This window comes from Chiloscyllium plagiosum, unplaced genomic scaffold (assembly GCF_037043375.1).
Source record: "Chiloscyllium plagiosum isolate Xiang-an unplaced genomic scaffold, Cpla_swu_hap1 HiC_scaffold_4, whole genome shotgun sequence".
Taxonomy (NCBI): Eukaryota; Metazoa; Chordata; class Chondrichthyes; order Orectolobiformes; family Hemiscylliidae; genus Chiloscyllium; species Chiloscyllium plagiosum.
The window spans coordinates 41,037,146-41,056,683 of record NW_028270142.1 but is presented as its reverse complement, the minus strand read 5'-3'; the positions used below and the strand labels follow the sequence as shown (position 1 = coordinate 41,056,683).

General features: G+C 43.2%; 1 protein-coding gene across 1 annotated transcript; it reads left to right on the top strand.

The window, feature by feature from the left end:
- The first annotated feature begins 672 nt into the window (after positions 1 to 672).
- On the top strand, positions 673 to 14,261 carry LOC122549502 (thyrotropin-releasing hormone receptor). Its single transcript, XM_043689362.2, has 2 exons — positions 673 to 1,455; positions 13,799 to 14,261. The coding sequence occupies exons 1-2, from the start codon at positions 673 to 675 to the stop codon at positions 14,201 to 14,203; spliced, it is 1,188 nt and encodes a 395-aa protein (XP_043545297.2). The 3' UTR covers positions 14,204 to 14,261.
- Positions 14,262 to 19,538: the final 5,277 nt, after the last annotated feature.

The window sequence follows — 19,538 nt, the reverse complement described above, 5'->3', positions numbered from 1 at the left end:
GCTATCTGCAGCCGGTGCTGGGAAAGGGTGTTTATCTATCGTTCTGAATTCCAGACGTGGTTGCAACTTTCCAAGCACGGTTTCGGTTCAGTTCGGGGTGACATTTTTCAACTAAATCTGCATGGTGTACGTGCAGGGAAATGTTAACAGCAGTTTGTCAGTTCTGGAGCCTACCCTCGGTATTTCTTCTGAAGAGTCAGTCTGTGTAGAACCGAGCCCATTCAGGAGGTCCTAGGAGGGCTTAATCTTAACTGTGAGTATCCTGGTCTGGTTAAGACTTACTGTCTTATCACCCTCCTGTTTAAAACGATTACTCTGTCACTCATCTTTCAACTTTGGGTATAAATGTGAAAATGGATGGCTGTATAATTTAATTCAATTATACATCCAGTCAGGTATCATTGGATTGAGACACAGTACCGTGCATCTAACTAATTACCAAAGGGTTTTTTTTAAAATAAAAGTAAATACTTTACGCTTTCTGTAGAAATGTTTTTGGAAGTCAGTGAGGAGAATGATACAGCCACATGCCATCCTTACTGAATCTTCTTTTCATTGGAGACTGATTCATCCTTATGTTCACTCCACTTCAGGCCAGAGGTGGACAGTTGCTGATTCTGCTCAACAGCAGCACCATCCCAGGGACGCAGAGAGACGCAGCTTCAACTGGCCATGGAGAACCTGAGTTCCCACTATGAGGAGCAGCTGAACGAGAGCTTTGGCAACGGGACAGAGCAGAGTCGCGAGTACCAAGTGGCGAGCGTGGCTCTCATCCTGCTGGTGTGTGGAGTTGGGATTGTGGGAAATGTACTGGTGGTCTTTGTGGTCCTCAGCACAAAGCACATGAGAACCCCAACGAACTGTTACCTGGTGAGCCTGGCGGTAGCTGACCTGGTGGTACTGATAGCTGCTGGTCTCCCCAACATCACCAACACCATCTACGGATCATGGGTCTACGGTTACACCGGCTGCCTGACAATCACGTACATGCAATATCTGGGCGTTAATGTGTCTTCCTGCTCAATAACTGCATTCACTATCGAGAGGTACATCGCTATCTGCCACCCTATGAAAGCCCAGTTTATCTGCACTACATCCAGAGCTAAAAAGATTATCCTGTTAGTGTGGACTTTCACTTCCCTCTATTGCATGATGTGGCTTTTCCTGTTAGATATTAAACACACCAGCTACAAGGGTATGACAGTGGTGGTTTGTGACTATAAAGTCTCCCGAAAATTTTACCTGCCCATTTATTTTCTTGATTTCTTTCTGTTCTACATTGCTCCCCTGGTCCTGGCCACTGTCCTATACTGGATGATCAGCAGGATTTTGTTTCTGAATCCCATCCACACTGATCCAACAGAAAGCAACAAACACCAGAGGGGCGGATCCATTGGCCACCAACAAACAAGTGACACCTTTACGCCCAACAGCACAGCCACTTCCAGGAAACAGGCAAGTACAAACAGCTATCACCTGTCATTTCATTGGGAACCCCCCTGGGTCCAGCTTAGACTAGCCTCACTCTTGTCATGAGCTGGAGGATTCCCACAAGAACATTTACTGCTTCCTTCTTTCAACCACCTTCCACAGTAGTTGGCTTCAATAAGAATAACTAGGTAAAAACAATGACTGCAGATGTTGGAAACCAGATTCTAGATTAGAGTGGTGCTGGAAAAACACAGCAGTTCAGGCAGCATCCGAGGAGCAGGAAAATCGATGTTTTGGGCAAAAGCCCTTCATCAGGAATACAGGCAGAGTGCCTGGAGGGTGGAGAGATAAATGAGAGGAGGGTGGGGGTGGGGAGAAAGTAGCATAGAGAACAGTAGGTGAGTGGGGGTGGGAATGAAGGTGATAGGTCAGGGAGGAGGGTGGGGGAAGGTAGCAAAGAGTACAAAGGGTGAATGGGGGTGGGATGAAGGTGATAGGTCAGAGAAGAGGGTGGAGTGGATAGATAATAGACAAAAGACAATAGGTGCAGGAGTAGGCCATTCTGCCCTTTGAGCCTGCACCACCATTCAATATGATCATGGCTGATCATCCTTAATCAATATCCTGTTCCTGCCTTATCTCCATAACCTTGATTCCACTATCCTTGAGAGCTCTATCCAACTCTTTCTTAAATGAATCCAGAGACTGGGCCTCCACTGCCCTCTGGGGCAGAGCATTCCACACAGCCAACACTCTCTGGGTGAAGATGTTTCTCCTCATCTCTGTCCTAAATGGTCTACCCTATATTTTAAGCTGTGTCCTTTGGTTCGGCACTCACCCATCAGCTGAAACATGTTTCCTGCCTCCAGAGTGTCTAATCCTGTAATAATCTTATATGTCTCAATCAGATCCCCTCTCAGTCTTCTAAACTCAAGGGTATACAAGCCCAGTCGCTCCAGTCTTTTAGCATAAGGTAGTCCTGCCATTCCAGGAATTGACCTCGTGAACCTATGCTGCACTCCCTCAATAGCCAGAATGTCTTTCCTCAAATTTGGAGACCAGAACTGCACACAGTATTCCAGGTGCAGTCTCACCAGGGCCCTGTACAGCTGCAGAAGAACCTCTTTGCTTCTATACTCAATCCCTCTTGTTATGAAGGCCAGCATGCTATTAGCCTTCTTCAGGTGGAAAAGAAGATAGGCTGGTAGGACAGGTCATGGGGACAGTGCTGAGCTGGAAGACTGGAACTGGGGTGAGGTGGGAGAAGGGGAAATGAGGAAACTGGTGAAGTCCACATTGATACCCTGGGGCTGAAGTGTTCGGAGGCGGAAGATGAGGCATTCTTCCTCCAGGCATTGGGTGGTGAGGGCGCGGTAGTGAAGGAGTCCCAGGATCTCCATGTCCTCGGCAGAGTGGGAGGGGGAGCTAAAATGTTGGGCCACAGGGCGGTGTGGTTGATTGGTGCAGGTGTCCCAGAGATGTCCCTAAAGCGCTCTGCTAGGAGGCGCCCAGTCTCCCCAATGTAGAGGAGACTGCATCGGGAGCAACGGATACAATAAATGATATTGGTGGATGTGCAGGTAAAACTTTGATGGATGAGGAAGTCTCCTTTAGGGCTTTGGATGGAGGTGAGGGAGGAGGTGTGGGCGCAGGTTTTGCAATTCCTGCGGTGGCAGGGGAAGGTGCCAGGACGGGAGGGTGGGTTGTAGGGGGGCGTGGACCTGACCAGGTAGTCACGCGGGAACGGTCTTTGCGGAAGGTGGAAAGGGGTGGAGAGGGAAATATATCCCTGGTGGTGGGGTCCGTTTGGAGGTGGCAGAAATGTCGTCGGATGATTTGGTTTATGCGAAGGTTGGTAGGGTGGAAGGTGAGCACCAGGGGGGTTCTGTCCTTGTTATGGTTGGAGGGGTGGAGTCTGAGGGCGGAGGTGCGGGATGTGGACGAGGTGCGTTGGAGGGCATCTTTAACTACGTGGGAAGGGAAATTGTGATTTCTAAAGAAGGAGGCCATCTGGTGTATTCTGTGGTGGAACTGGTCCTCCTGGGAGCAGATATGGTGGAGGTGGAGGTGGAGGAATTGGGAATATGGGATGGCATTTTTGCAGGAGGTAGGGTGGGAAGAGGTGTAATCCAAGTAGCTGTGGGAGTCGGTGGGTTTATAAAAAATGTTGCTGTCAAGTCGGTCGTCATTAATGGAGATGGAGAAGTCCAGGAAATGTGTCAGAGATGGTCCAGGTAAATTTAAGGTCAGGGTGGAATGTGTTGGTGAAGTTGATGAATTGCTCAATGTCCTCGCGGGAGCCCAAGATGGCGCCAATGCAGTCGTCAATGTAGCGGAGGAAGAGGTGGGGAGTGGTGCCGGTGTAATTACGGTAGATGGACTGTTCTACATACCCAACAAAGAGACAGGCATAGCTGGGACCCATACGTGTGCCCATGGCTACCCCTTTGGTCTGGAGGAAGTGGGAGGACTCGAAGGAGAAATTGTTATGGGTGAGGACCATTTTGACCAAACGAATGAGAATGTCATTGGAAGAGTACTGTTGGGGATGTCGGAAGAGGAAGAAACGGAGGGCTTGGAGGTCCTGGTCATGGCGGATTGACGTGTAGAGGGATTGGATATCCATGGTGAAGATGAGGCATTGGGGCCAGGGAAATGGAAGTCTTGTAGGAGGTGGAGGGAATGGGTGGTGTCTCGAATGTGTGTGGGGAGTTCCTGGACTGGGGGGATAGGACAGTGTCAAAGTAGGTAGAGATGAGTTCAGTGGGGCAGGAGCATGCTGAGACAATGGGTCGGCCAGGGTGGTCAGGCTTGTGGATCTTGGGAAGGAGGTAGAACCAGGCAGTGTGGGGTTCCCGGACTATGAGGTTGGAAGCTGTGGGTGGGAGATCTTCTGAGGTGATGAAGTTCTGTATGGTCTGGGAGATGATATTTGGTGATGGGGGGTGGGGTCATGGTCAAGGGGTGGTAGGAGGAGGTGTCTTCGAGTTGGCGTTTGGCTTCAGCAGTGTAGAGGTCAGTGCACCAGACTACCACTGCGCCCCCTTTGTCTACTAGCTTGATGGTGAGGTTAGGATTGGAGCAGAGGGACTGGAGGGCTGTGCCTTGTGAGGGTGAGAGGTTGGAGTTGGGGGGGGTAGACAGATTGAGGCGGTTAATGTCCCGGCGGCAGTTGGAAATGAAGAGGTTGAGGGCGGGTAATAGGCCAGCATGGGGTGTCCAGGAGGATGGAGTGTGTTGGAGACGGGCAAAGGGGTCCTCGGAAGGTGGGCAGGAGTCCTGATTGTGAAAGTAAGCTCGGAGGTGAAGGCGGCGGAAGAAGTGTTCGATGTCACGGCGTGTATTAAATTCATTGATGTGTGGGCGGAGGGGGATGAAGGTGAGGCCTTTGCTGAGGACTAATCGTTCATCCTCAGTGAGGGGGAGGTCTGGAGGGATGGTGAAAACTCGGCAGGGCTGGGAGTTGGGATCTGGTGTGGGTGTGGAGCTGGGTGTGGGGGCGGAACCTGTAACTGGAGTGGGTGTGGTGGTGGGGGGAATGGGGGTGGAGTCATGAGCAGGGATGCGGTGTAGCTGAATAACTAGCAAATGGACTGCCAGCTTCCATTGATAAGGTTTGGGTTCTCATGATACGGTGGTAGTGCTCCTATCACATAGCCACAAGGTCCAGATTCATCAGAAGGTTCTGCCCAGGAGGTGTGTCATAACATGTCTGAGCAGGTAGATCATTTCCAGTGACAAAGCAACTTTCACAGCACAGATTCAGGCAGCTCACAGGAGGTCAGAGCAAAGTCAGCTCTTTCGAAACTTGAACAGTGCAAAATGGCGTGGCTGCTACCCTCCACTGGCTGAGGCTTTCACAGCACCAAGAACCTGCTGGAAGCTGGTGACTCCAAGGTTGCTGGAGATGGGACAATAACCATATTCATCCTACATTACTGCAGTAGTCTCTCTCTCTCTCTCTCACTCTCGCTCTCCCTGTCTGTCCGGCATAGTCAAAATTGCTGACCATCTGTGTAATGGTTACACTAACCAGGCCACCTCAGGCCAGCTACTGGACATGATCATTCTGGAGGTAACTTCTCCTTTGGCTGCTTTCCTGAAGGGTCATTCTTACAGAATTACAACACCCACTGTATTTTGTTTTTCTACTGAGTTTCTGGACCTTCAGTGGAGGTTGGAGGGAAGACCTGAGCTTTCAAAGCCCACCTGCAAACCCCTGGTACAATTCCAGCTTTTTAAAACTGAACATAAACTGTGAAAGGGTGGAACACATCTAACCTACACGTAAATTATAACCCGCCCAGCCACACTTGCGCTTTCTGTCTCACACTTTCTCTATCTCCATTCACTAACCATGATGTCACACATTTATCCCTCCATCACACACTTTCTCACTCAGCAACTCACTGCTTCTCTGTCACACAATACCCTTTCTCTGTCACACTTACCTTGTCACATTTTTTGACTTTAGTCGCTCTGTCACAGTCTCTCTCTCTCACACATACTCTATGTGTTCCGCACTCTTTCCATATCACACACTCTTCCCCCACTGTCACACCCACTTTCTCACTGTCAAACATTCATTCTCAGACTCCCTCATTCTGTTATTTTCTCTCTTTCTGACACATGTACTATCTCTGTCACACACTGTCCCGTTACTGTCAAACACAGTGTCCCTGCCTTTGCTTCACATTCCCTCTGTCATCGACTCTCTGTGTTACAGTCACCCTCTCAGTCTCACACTCTCTCTCTGTCACACACTCCCTTATCTTTCTCACACTGATATTTTCTGCCTTGCTGACTCCCATTCTCCATGCTACTCATTGTCTCTGTCTCACTTTCTCTACATCTCTGTTACAAAACTTTCCCCCCATCGCATTCACTCTCTTTGTCACATTATTACGCTCTGTCTCTTATTGTTCATTCCTGGAATGTCAGCCAGCACTTATTGCTCATCCTGTAGTCTTTTAGAAGATTGTGCTGAACTGCCTTCTTGAACTGCTGCAATCCATTTGATGTAGGTAGACTCAGTGCTGTTGGGGAGAGAGTTTCAGGATTTTGACCCAGTGGCAATGAAGGAACAAGAATATATTTTTGATTCAGGATGGTGAGTGGCTTGTTGGGAAAGTTGAAACTGGCATTGTTTCAATGTTTTTGCTGCCCTTGTCCTTCTAAATGTAACCGTCGCTCTGTCACATATGATTTTTCACTGTCACACAGTCTCTCGCTCCCTCTGTCACACTGTTATACATTCTTTTTCTGTCACACACTCTCTCTATCACACACTCTTTCCACATCAGTACATTCTTTCTGTCTCTCACCCTCTCTCTCTCTCTCTCACCCTCTCTCTTCACTGCCACACACTCTCTCTGTGTCACAGTCTGTCTGTCATATATGTTGTTTGTCACACACTCTCACGCGCATTCCCTCTGTTTCACACACATTTTGTTGCAACCTATCCTTCTGTCACAGTCTTGCTCTGTCCCAAATTCTCTCTTTCTCACACATGCTCTCTCTTGCTGTCACACACTCACTCTGTCTCACACTTGGTCCCTCTGTCACCCACATTTTTTGACAATCTCTCTCTTTCTTTCTGTGTCACATGCTCCCTCTGTCTCACTTCCTCTCCCTCTCTATTATTCTCTCTCTTGGCCTGTAACACATGCTCTCTGCCTCACAAATACTTTCTCTGGCACAGTGCCTCTCACTGTCACATACTCTCCTTTGTCTCACATTCTCTCTCTCACACACACATACTCTTTTACCTTTTCATACACTCATACAATCTGCCAGACAACCTCTGTAGCATGCACTATGTCACATCTCTTTCTTTGTCTGTGTGTCTCACTCTCACTCTTGGTCTCATTCTCTCTCTCTCTCTCTCTTTCCTAGTCTCATACTCTGTGTCTCTCAGTCTCAAACTCTCCTATGTCTCACACACCTACTCTCTTTTTCTCTCTGTGTCAAACACACTCTCCCTCTGTCTCACACTTTCTCAGTCTTACATGCTTTCTCTCTCTCTCTGCAAAACACATAGTTTCCCTCTATCACACACCCTTCCTCTCTGCCACAAGATCCTTTCCTTTGTTTCACGTTCACTTTTTTCTGTCTCACACTCTCTCTGTCATACACTCTCCCCCTTTCTCACACTCTCTATTACACACACTCTCTTCCTCATGCTCTTCTCTCTCTTTCTACCACATTCCCTTTTGCTCTGCCACACTCTGTTTTTCTGTCTCACATGCTATCTGTCTGCCTGTCTCTCCCTCTCTGTGTCACACACTGTCTCTGTCTCACACTTTCTGTCATACAGTCTTGCTGTCACACTATCACTGTCTTACTCAGTATCTCTCACTGTCACACACTCTCTCTCTATCACACTTTGTCATATTGTCTCTGTTACAGTATCTCTCTCTCTCTCTCTCTCACACACTGTTATACAAACATAGAACATTGGACTTAGAAATGCCGGAAGCCTGCCTGAATTTCTCCACCATTCAAGATAATATATCCAATCTGATATTGCATTAACTGCATTTTCTTGCCTGCTCCTGATAAGCTTTGCCTCCCTTCCAGGTCAAGAATTGATTTAACTCTGTCTCAAAATTATTCAAAGATTGATTCAATGACCTGCACCACTTTCTTGGAATGGTTCCAAGGACTCATGACCCTTTGAGATAATAACTTCTCCTCATGTCTAAGCCTTAAATGGAAAACTCCTTAATTTTAATCCTTCTTTGCTGGAGACATCCTTTCAGCTTGTACCTTGTCAGGTCCCCTCAGGATTTTGTGTGTTTCAATAAGTTCACTTCTCATTCTTTTAAATTCCAATGAATACAGACCCAGTCTATCCAAACTTCCCCAGTATGATGTCCTCTTCATCCCAGATATTAGAGCATTCTCTAAACTGCTTCTAACTTATACATCCTTTCTTAAATAAAAATGACCACCCTGTACACAGTGTTCTGAATACGACTTCACCAACACTGTGTACCAGGAAGTGAATGCATTACAGTGAGGTCAGAAACAGTTTACAGGATTGGTTCCAGGATAAGGTACTTCAGTTAGAAGGAGGAATTGAAGAAGTCGGAACTGTTTTCCTTGGAGAGAAGATAAGGGGATATTTGACTGAAGGTTTCAAAATCATGAGGACCTGACAAATGGATCACTTGTAAATGGATCAAGATCAAAGAGCACAGTTTTACAATGTTTTGCAAAAGAAGCAAATGTGTGGTGAGAATTTTATTTCACAAAGTAAGCCGTAAGGGTATGGTATGCACTTCCTGGAAATGAGGTGGGGACAGGTTCAATTGAGGCATTCAAGAGGGCTTTAGATAATTATTTAAATAGAAGCAGCACCCAGGGTTACAGGAAACAGAGAGGGGATTAGTATTAAGTTAAATTGCTCAGGGAGTCAGTGTAGACATGATGGGCTAAGTAACTTCCTTCTGCATGATAACTATTCTGTGGGTCTGTGATCTCTGACCCCTATTATTTAGTTTCAGGTCCTTTTCTATAGACCTAGTTATATGATTGCCAGAACATTGACTGCAGTTCGGTTCAGGTGGAGCCCTTCTAGTGGTAGAACTCACACTTTTCCCAGTACTGCTGCCAGTCCCCCATAAATCAAAACCTATTTTTCCCACATGATTCTTTAAAATAAGCATTCATCGGTACTTACCAAACCACTAGACAATTTGCTTTTACTTCAGGTCATAATGTGGAAATGATTACCTGTGAGAACCTGGTTTTCAATTTAGCTCATAGCTGTCATAGTCATTAAGCTGAACCTCTTTCCTAGTCTGACCCATATTACCATGACAACTGTATCTTCACTCTCACACTCCAAGGTGGTCTTCATCCCAGAGCAGATGTTCTGAACTTTGGCACAGGGCAGGCCTGTTTTCTGGATTCTCCCACTTGGCTAAAGAGGCCTGTGTCTATGTCTTTGACTGTAGTTTTCCCTACTACCACAATCTTCCTATTAACTTTCTTTGCTTGAATGGTTTCCAATTCCATTGTGCCATGGTCAGTTTGCTGATCCCCCCTTCAGTCCCTGCCATCAACCATGACAGCTTGCAAGAACCTAAGACCCATTGGACAACTGTAAAGGTGGACATTCCTCTACTTCTCCTTCTGGGTCCCCACGCCTTCCCAGCTCACATTCATATCCTCCTGTCACTAAGCAAATCAGTCAACCCTATTCCCAAAAGTGGCATCGCCTCCAGAAAAAAATGCATCGGCATCTTTACCCTCTCCTTGAGAAATTCAAATGTCTGCAGCTTGACCTCCAGCTCAGTGACTCTGAGCTAAAGCTTCTCTAGCAGTGGAGCCTCACTACAGGCATGTTTTCCCCGATTCACACTTGGTGTCCAGAAAGTCCCATATTCTGCAGGTGCAACACACCATCTGCCCTACCTGCTTTATTTTGTGTTAATTAATTGTTAAAAATAAATCCGTTAAGCTTTTATGACCACGAGTAAAGCTAACAAATTTCAATAAGCTTACATATACTAATACAATCTTCTGGTTTTACAATATAATTAACAAAATACTCATCTATCACTGACTGGTTTCCCTGTGACTTCACATTGATTTTTTTCAGTCAAGACTGGACAGATGTCTTTGTTTGCAAAAATTTTATTCATAAAATCTGTAAAAGTACATTACAAACCATTTCACTTGTACATTATATGAATTTACAACACAATTCAACTTGTCTCCATATATCATATTCCACTCTTAGGTGTCTCAATACAATTGTAATGATCTTAATACTTACATTCCATGTCAGCCATACAGCCTGAGGATAAAACTATTTGATTGAAAATTTTAGGTAGCACAATAGAAGCAAACTCTTCACAAGATACTGTGCTCCAGTCTGAGGTATCTTAATACAAACTTATGTTCTTAGATGCTTACAATTCCTTCTCAGGCATGCAATCAAAGAAGTTATTCAACTTCCAGTTCTTTAGTACACAATTAATTTAAAAAATCTTAAACAGTGACCTTTCCCCATTCTGTCTATGCAGTGCCAGGCTTTAATGCGTATCTCAGCATGGAGTCTTGGACCATGGAATGTGTCAGTCTGTAACACTTGATTGAGGATAACTCTTTGCACTGGAAGATCAGCAAATTTTAGGGAGATCAAACATCTTTCACTGAGTTTATCTCTCCAGCCATAGTTAATGTTTATCCTGGTGTGCATTCTCTGGGAACAGCCCAATGAGCACAGAGCTACTTGGAATGAACCTAAACAAAAATCATTGCATCTCTTTCTTTTGCAAAGGCATGTTACACAAGATAGGTGAATAAAGGTGTCTTTCCCACCATAGCCACTTCAAAGACAGCCTACCTAAGGGATGAGACTCTTGTCAGGTAGGAAGGATTTGGTAGGAAGATCTTTCTCACCAGCACCCAAGCCATAGAACATAGAACATAGAACAATACAGCACAGAACAGGTCCTTTGGCCCACGATGTTGTGCCGAACATTTATCCTAGCTTAAGCACCCATCCATGTACCTATCCAATTGCCACTTAAAATTCGCCAATGATTCTGACTCTGCCACTCCCACAGGCAGCGCATTCCATGCCCCCACCACTCTCTGGGTAAAGAATCTACCCCTGACATCTCCCCTATATCTTCCACCCTTCACCTTAAATTTATGTCCCCTTGTAACACTCTGTTGTACCCGGGGAAAAAGTTTCTGATTGTCTACTCTATCTATTCCCCTGATCATCTTATACACCTCTATCAAGTCACCCCTCATCCATCTCCGTTCCAATGAGAAAAGGCCTAGCACGCTCAACCTATCCTCGTACGACCTATTCTCCATTCCAGGCAACATCCTGGTAAATCTTCTCTGCACCCTCTCCAAAGCTTCCATCTTTCCTAAAGTGAGGCGACCAGAACTGCACACAGTACTCCAAATGTGGCCTAACCAATGTCCTGTACAGCTGTAACATCACTTTATGACTTTTGAATTCAATCCCTCTGCTAATGAACGCTAATACACCATAGGCCTTCTTACAAGCTCTATCCACCTGAGTGGCAACTTTCAAAGATCTATGAACATAGACCCCAAGATCCCTCTGCTCCTCCACCTTACTAAGGACCCTACCGTTAACCCTGTATTCCGCATTCTTATTTGTCCTTCCAAAATGGACAACCTCACACTTGGCAGGGTTGAACTCCATCTGCCACTCCTCAGCCCAGCTCTGCATCATATCTAAGTCCCTTTGCAGCCGACAACAGCACTCCTCACTATTCACAACTCCACCAATCTTCGTATCATCTGCAAATTTACTGACCCACCCTTCGACTCCCTCTTCCAAGTCATTAATAAAAATTGCAAACAGCAGAGGACCCAGAACTGATCCCTGCGGAACTCCACTTGTAACTGGGCTCCAGGCTGAATATTTACCATCTACCACCACTCTCTGAATTCGACCGGTTAGCCAGTTTTCTATCTAACTGGCCAAATTTCCCTCTATCCCATGCCTCCTGACTTTCCGCATAAGCCTACCATGGGGAACCTTATCAAATGCCTTACTAAAATCCATGTATACTACATCCACTGCTCTACCCTCATCCACATGCTTGGTCACCTCCTCAAAGAATTCAATAAGACTTGTAAGGCAAGACCTACCCTTCACAAATCCGTGCTGGCTGTCCCTAATCAAGCAGTGTCTTTCCAGATACTCATAAATCCTATCCCTACGTACCCTTTCCATTACTTTGCCTACCACCGAAGTAAGACTAACTGGCCTGTAATTCCCAGGGTTATCCCTATTCCCTTTTTTGAACAGGGGCATAACATTCGCCACTCTCCAGTCCCCTCATACCACCCCTGTTGACATATCTTGCTCCTAGTTTGTAAATTTTGCTGATAAAGAGTTCTTTCAAATGACTCTGACAATCTGCCCAGAGGACAATCCAACAGAATTTACCATCTCCTGTTCTTGCATGACCTCTAGGACATTACATGCTGCTCACTGCTTGATGAACTTGTGGTTAAAATTGTTTTTTCACTTAAATGTCTCCAAAAGAGACAGGCAGTGTACTCGACTATGTTGACAGCCTGACTCAGGATTGTCCTCCCACCTATTCTTCAAGGTGTGGCTGGCTGCCTGCCTTCCACTCTTCCTCTTGCCCATCCATCTGCATTCTGCTGACTATATGCCTTAGAATCCTCATCTCGTCCACTCCTCTAGGTGCTGGTGACTGCCTGTATTGAGGTTCCACCTTTTGTCCACTTAAAGCTGTCACATCTCTCACTGTCAGACTCCTCTGTCTAATACTGTCCTTGTCATACTCTCCCCTTCACACTGATTCTCTATCACACTTTATCAGATTTTCTCTATTGCCCTCGTACTGTCACGTATTCCCTTTTCTCACAGTTTGCTGATGAATTTCTATTCTTTAATTAAGATATATTGTTTATTCTTATTGACTAGAAATTCATTTCATTGCTATTATTTGTGATTTACATAGATTGTCAAACTGCTGATACAATTCAATTATTTACTATAAAAGCATTCAAATTTCATGGCTAACCATTTTTGTGGCTCACTGCGGAGATTAGTATCAGAAATCTGCCTTAATCAATTATTTGTGCTGAGGCCCTTTAATATTTAAACAAGTAACATTTTTCCTACAATTTCCTACAATTGTGCAACTTTAATCCCACTGCTTCCTTTTTTTCTCATCGGCCATTCTTATGAAATGAACAGTGCTCGAGCTGGCATTTCTTCCCTTCTGTAGATGTTGATGAATTACCTTCTTGGACCACCAGTCCTTTTAATATATCTGGGCGATTTCAAGGCCACTTCAGACAGCTGAGGACTGGAGTCCAATATAGACCAGACTAGGCAATAATGGCAGATATCCTTCCTTCGAGGATACCAGTGAACTGGGTGGGTTGTTAAGACAATTCAGAAGTTTCATGGTCACTTCCACGAGTGCCAATTTTGTATTCAAATTCTGAAACTGACATGGTAGAAATTGAACTCATCAACTTGGATTATTAGTCCTCAATACAACCATTGCATCTATCAATGTTTGGCACCTCAGATTCCAAAGCAGTCTACATCCAAATGCAGCAAGACCTGGATGAAAACTGGGACCAGAGGGCATAATCTCAGAGGGCATCAAAATGTACAAGCACTGACATGCCCTGATTGCCTGGCTGTATATAGTGTGGAGGTCTCGGGTATGTTCTGCCAGGCGTACAACACATTAGCAAGAATTTTGGGCAGTAGCAAATAGTTTACTGTTAAAAGAAAATTAAAAACTGATAGAAGTTTGTATTTTTATGTTAGTATTAATGATTACAAAATAATTCTTCTTGTTTGGCCGCTTAGGTGACCAGGATGTTGGCTGTGGTGGTCATTCTCTTTGCTCTGTTGTGGATGCCTTACAGGACTCTTGTGGTCATCAACTCTTTTCTCAGCCAGCCCTTCACCAATCCCTGGATTCTGCTGTTCTGTCGAGTCTGTATCTACCTGAACAGTGCTGTCAACCCCATTATTTACAATCTGATGTCTCAGAAGTTCCAGGCAGCCTTCAGGAAGCTGTACACGTGTGAGGCGAAACTGTCAGAAAAACAAGCCAGTTATGATGTGGCTCTCAATAACAGCCTTAAGGAGCCTTCGAATGGAAGTCCTGACCACTTCAACACAGAACTAGAAGACATCACAGATCAGTTTCTGCCCTACAGGAACATCTCCTCTGTTGCATCACCAAAGGTGGTGTTCAGTCAAGCCTGAAATCCAGCTGATAAACGAGTTCGACATGTAAATAAATTTACATTTTATTAATTGCAGATGGGTAATGACCAAGACACAAAGGAAGACATTAATATATATTCAGTACTATTGTATTCAGTACTATACAATGCTCCAAAACATTCTCGTCAGTGAAACGTGGAAGGTCACTTCATTTGTATTACTGGGGTGGGTAGTCTTCTAGGGATGTGGGTTTAAATCCCACAATGGCAAGTAATGAAATTTGAATTCATTAAAAATTCTAGAATAAAAATCTGGCCTAACAGTGATCAAATAACCAACAATGATTATCATAAAAACCCATTACATTCACTAATATCCTTTAAAGAAGGAAATCTACCATAATACCCAGTCTGGGCTACATGTGGTTCCAGACCCACAGTGACATCATTGACACTTAACTGTCTCTGGAAATTAGGAATGGGCAACAAATGCTGGTCTAGCCAGTGATGCCAAATACCATGAATGAGTAAAAGTAAATATATTCATTGTGAATTCTGTGTCAATATTTAGAGTATAGTCAATCTAATTATGACTTGTGATGTGTTCTTCCAGGTTAGCATGGTCTTATCTAGGGTATCGTCGATTTCCTGAGCCAATAATTGTTAAAATGTATAGAATAATCAACATTTCAGATCATTCCAATAACATTAAAAAAGGATTCAGATAATTCAAACTGGGCAAACAACATAACAAATTAATTTGGACTTAAGGGAACTGGTGTCGTTACAGTGCATTCAAACTGAGTTCATTTCTTTCAGACACTATCCTAACAAGATTTCAGGTTTGCTTACAATTCAATCATGTGAATTCCAATTCTTAGTGCAGATTTTATTTTTTAATGATTTACACAACTCAGGAAGTCTTAACATACCTTAAGAAAAATAATCAATGTTTCCTAACACCCTTCTGCAATGCCCACGCTATCTGGTACAACAGACTGAATGTTCAGTAAACTTATTCCAAACCTACCCACTTGGAATTGCAAGTCTCAAAGTTTCTGTGTACAATTTTGATTGTAAGCCTGGCTTATTGGAAACAGTAATGACATTGGAGAATTGGAGAAGGAATGGAAGGATAGAGTACAGGAAGAGAAATAGAGCCATGAATAAGCAGCAGTGAGGAGCCAGAGGGTGAGAAATGAATGGAGGATTGTTGGTTGGAAGAAATATCGGCTCATTTGTCATTTCTGTGGGAAGATGTGAGGGGCTAATCCAAGAGAGATTTTTCAAATTGTGAAAGGATTTTGTCAGAGTCAATAATTAAAAACAATTTCCATTGGTTGAGGAATTGAGAACACAAAGGCACACTCTACCAATTGTTGCAACAGAGATGAAGGTGGCAATTGGAGAGAGGTGCTAACCCTTCACAAGCTGAGCCTCCAGGACTCAAGGATTGTAGCAAACAATCACGTAAGCAAATGACCTGAGAAATTCCAAGTAAATGAGTATTTCCTTTCCATTTCCTTTGAACTTGGAGATTTATAAATTATTTAAATATGGAAGTGGCAAGAAATGATTTGAATGAGTAATGTGGTTTGGAGGTGAAAGGTGTTGTGATGAAACTTGCTGGAAATGTGTTCAAACAGAGTTGGCAACTCAAGCAAAAGTTGAAGATTTGTTTTTCAGAGTGAATTTGTGCATAGTATTGACTTGAGTGTTTCTCTATGCTGCCATCATCTGGGACTAACCACCATAACACATCTTCCTTGACCTTATGGTACCCTCTTGCTCTTGAGTGAGAAGATCAAAGGAAGTAGTTCAATTTGAGAACCCAGAGATCTCACCCCCTTATCCAGGCTACCAATTGGTGAGAAAGTTCTGTGCTGTCAGTGGTGCTGACTTTTGGATCAGAGGTTAAACCAATGCTTCATTCAGTGAAGAGCAGACCGTTCTTCTTGGTCAATATTTAACCCATAATATTTTAAAGCTGATGAAATACGATTGAAATGTAGTCCTTGCTGAAATGTAGGAAACATGTAAGGTCTCACAAACAATGGAGAACTAGTGACCAGATCATCTGTTGGGTGACATTGATTGAGGATTCAATATTGTTCAGGGCGCTAGTGGCAACTTCCCCTTCATCATCTGATGTTAGCTCTGAAATTTCTTAGTCTGCTCCTTAGAGGACAGATGGGTCTTCAATATAATGCCTCATCCAAAATATGACACCTCAACAGTACATCATGCATGCAACCCTGCACTCAGAGGGTAAGCCAGATTTTTATGCTCCAGTCTCCGGAGTGACATTTAAATCTATATTCTTCTGACTCAATGGTGAGAATATTCTCACTGAGCCATAGCTGACACCTCATTGGAGAATGTTGTCATATTTAAATGCGATTTTGTTGACACCATAATTGTAAATTCACTTCGCTATTTGGTACTGGAGAGGATATTAGAAAAATGGTGATTGTGTTTGCTTAACTTTCATTGGAAATTTTATTTATATAGAATCATCAAATGATCATGTCTGGTTGTCCTAGTCTGTTTTCTGAAGTGGTGTTACAATCATATACAAGTGCTAATAAATAAACCAGAAAATGACTGAAAATAATATCAATTATGTGGATTGTATTATTGTCAAGTCCATAATATTGTGTTAGACAGCATAATAGCTGGAGATTGTTCTGGTTTGGAATCAACATGATGTTAATTATTATACACCTGACTGTTATTGTACTGCAGTGTCTGAGAGATTGGCTGTGTGTTGATAACAAAGACACATTCTGACTGTTTGCTCACATAATAATATAAAAGAAAATCTGATGGGCATAAATCAGGCAAGTGGAAAATAGAAAAAAAATCAAAAGAAACAAAGTATAAAGTTAGTTTAAAGGCAGCTGTAAATTGTATTGGTGGGAATCTGGGGGTGTACATCTGGTGAGTATAGATCAGGTGGGTGTAAATCTGGTGAGTATAGATGGGTATAAATCTGGTACGTGCGTATCTGTTGGATGTAAATTGGGTGGATATAAATCTGGTAGGTTGCAAAGGAGTGGAGTTAAAATTGATCAAGTGTAATTTTGGATGGCTGATCAAGACTCAATGGATTCAGATGGTGCATTACATCAGAATGATAGCTCATGCCTTTCAATTACTGTGTGTTCTTTCACTATGCTGTCTCTTTTGTCAGAACCCACACAGACCTAAGGAGCTGATACTTTTAGCTATTTGTTTTTTTTCTTTCTGCCCTTGTACCCCTTACCCAACAAAAATCCATCAGTCTTTGTTTTGAAAATTTCAAACATCTCCCAGCCCCTACAATCTCTCTGGGAAAGAGTTCCAGATTTCCACTTGCCTTTTTGTATAAAGAAGTGCTTCCTGCCACCTGGCCAGAACAGCCTGGTTTGAATGTTAAGATTATTTAAATTAAAAAAGACATTTTTATTCACACACATATGATGTAGAATAATGCAATATTTATCTGGCTACTTAGGGACACCTAGTTAGCTTAGTTGGCTGGATGGCAGGTCTGTAATGCTCACGATGTGGGTTCAATTCCTGCATTAGCTGAGGGGACTATGAAGGATTTTCCTTCTCAACCTCTTCCTTTGCTTTGGCTGTGGTAACCCTCAGGTCGAACATCTACTGGCTGTCTCTCTCAGAGCAGGTGACATTGCTTTTTGCCAAGAGGGACACTGTACTCAGTATAAGCTCAGTATTGAGGGAGTTCTACACTGTCTGAGGATCACTACTGGGGTAGTGCTGCACAGAGATTTTAAACCAAAAAGCCACTTGCCCTCACAAGCAAATGTAAAAGATCACAAAGCACTGTTACAAACAAAACAGAGTAGTCCTCTCCAGTGTCCTGATTAATATTTGCTTCTCCATGAATATTACTAAAACAGATTATATGGTATTGAATATAATGCTGTTTGTGTGAGGTTACTGTACACAAATTGTCAACTATGTTTCCAGCATTGCAACAGTGACTATGATGAGTATTTAATTTATTGTAAAGCACTGAGACATGTAGAAGTTCTGTGAGGCATTATATGAATGAAAGCCTTCCTCTGTTCTTAAAATATATGAGTGAACAATGCAATCTTATTCACAGAGGAAACTGAAGGAGGTATAATATTGTGTCTTCTTCCTCTATCTGTTACATTAACAGAGGCATCAATCCATTCATTTTAAACAGGTTTGTACTTCTCTTAAAACCACAAATAAATGAGTTTGCATAGGAAAATTGCACAGACTAATGTTATAAGCTTTAGCCTCTTGGAGATTGCTTCTCCACAATTAACCGATAAGATTTTGTGAAAAAAGACATTTTTATCTCATTGCATCTGAAGAAGCTTAGAGGGGCATGCTGTACTTGACTCTGAGTGCAATCCATCGATCTCCATGGGGTACGCTTTGAGATAAATGACATCTGCAGAGCTGCGTATACAACTGCAGGGAGGCCCAGTGTGCAACTGGACAAAGCTATTGAGTAATGGAGAAAGCCAGCAGCGCGGGTTGAGCTAAATTACATATAAAGCTTAGACCAGTCTTTAAAGATTCAATTAGCCTGACTCAAATTTTGAAATACATAAGCGCCGTTATACATTTCTATGTTAACATTATAAAACAATTCCCCTACTGGCAGTAACATACAAACCGAAGAATCTTTTCCACAAGCTTATCATCATCTGCAATTATTAAACTTATGAACATGGCTTGAATTTGGAATGGATGTTTCAATGTCTGGATCTTAGTCTCAGAGAAAGAGTTGTCAATGATTTCTTTCAAAATAGAAAGGAGAGGCCATTAAATATTGAACATGTGGATTGAGACTTTATCTAATTCAGTTGATAAAATCGATTCAATGTCACAGTGAGATCTAATAGAAAAAGAGTTATTTGTGGATTGCAAGTCTGTACCAGCAGTTAGAACACTCCACTCTCATTCAGGAAATCAATGTTTTCCAAAGATCATGACAATAGAAGAAATATAATCTTGGAAATTGCTGTTGTTATTGTATTGTCAGATGCAGAAGATTTCTGGAAGAATACTTTCCTGTTTTTTTTATATACTAAAATTGCAGTTTTAACGTGAAAGAGAACATTACACAATCTAATTCCTGCTCAACGGCTAAACTGTTCAATGTTGAAACTGATTTAACGCACAGCTGAGTTTAAAGTCCTGGTAACTGTAGAGAAATTGAAGGTCAGGGGGTTTGCACATATTCCTCATAAATTATGTCAAATGGAGCATTGACAACCCATTCCAATGCCAAAAACAAAGAATGTTTGTTGCTGAGGAGAATTGAAGGAAGCTTGTTATGTACCGGAATGTCTGGTCTCATAGATTTCAAGGACATTAAAGGGTTC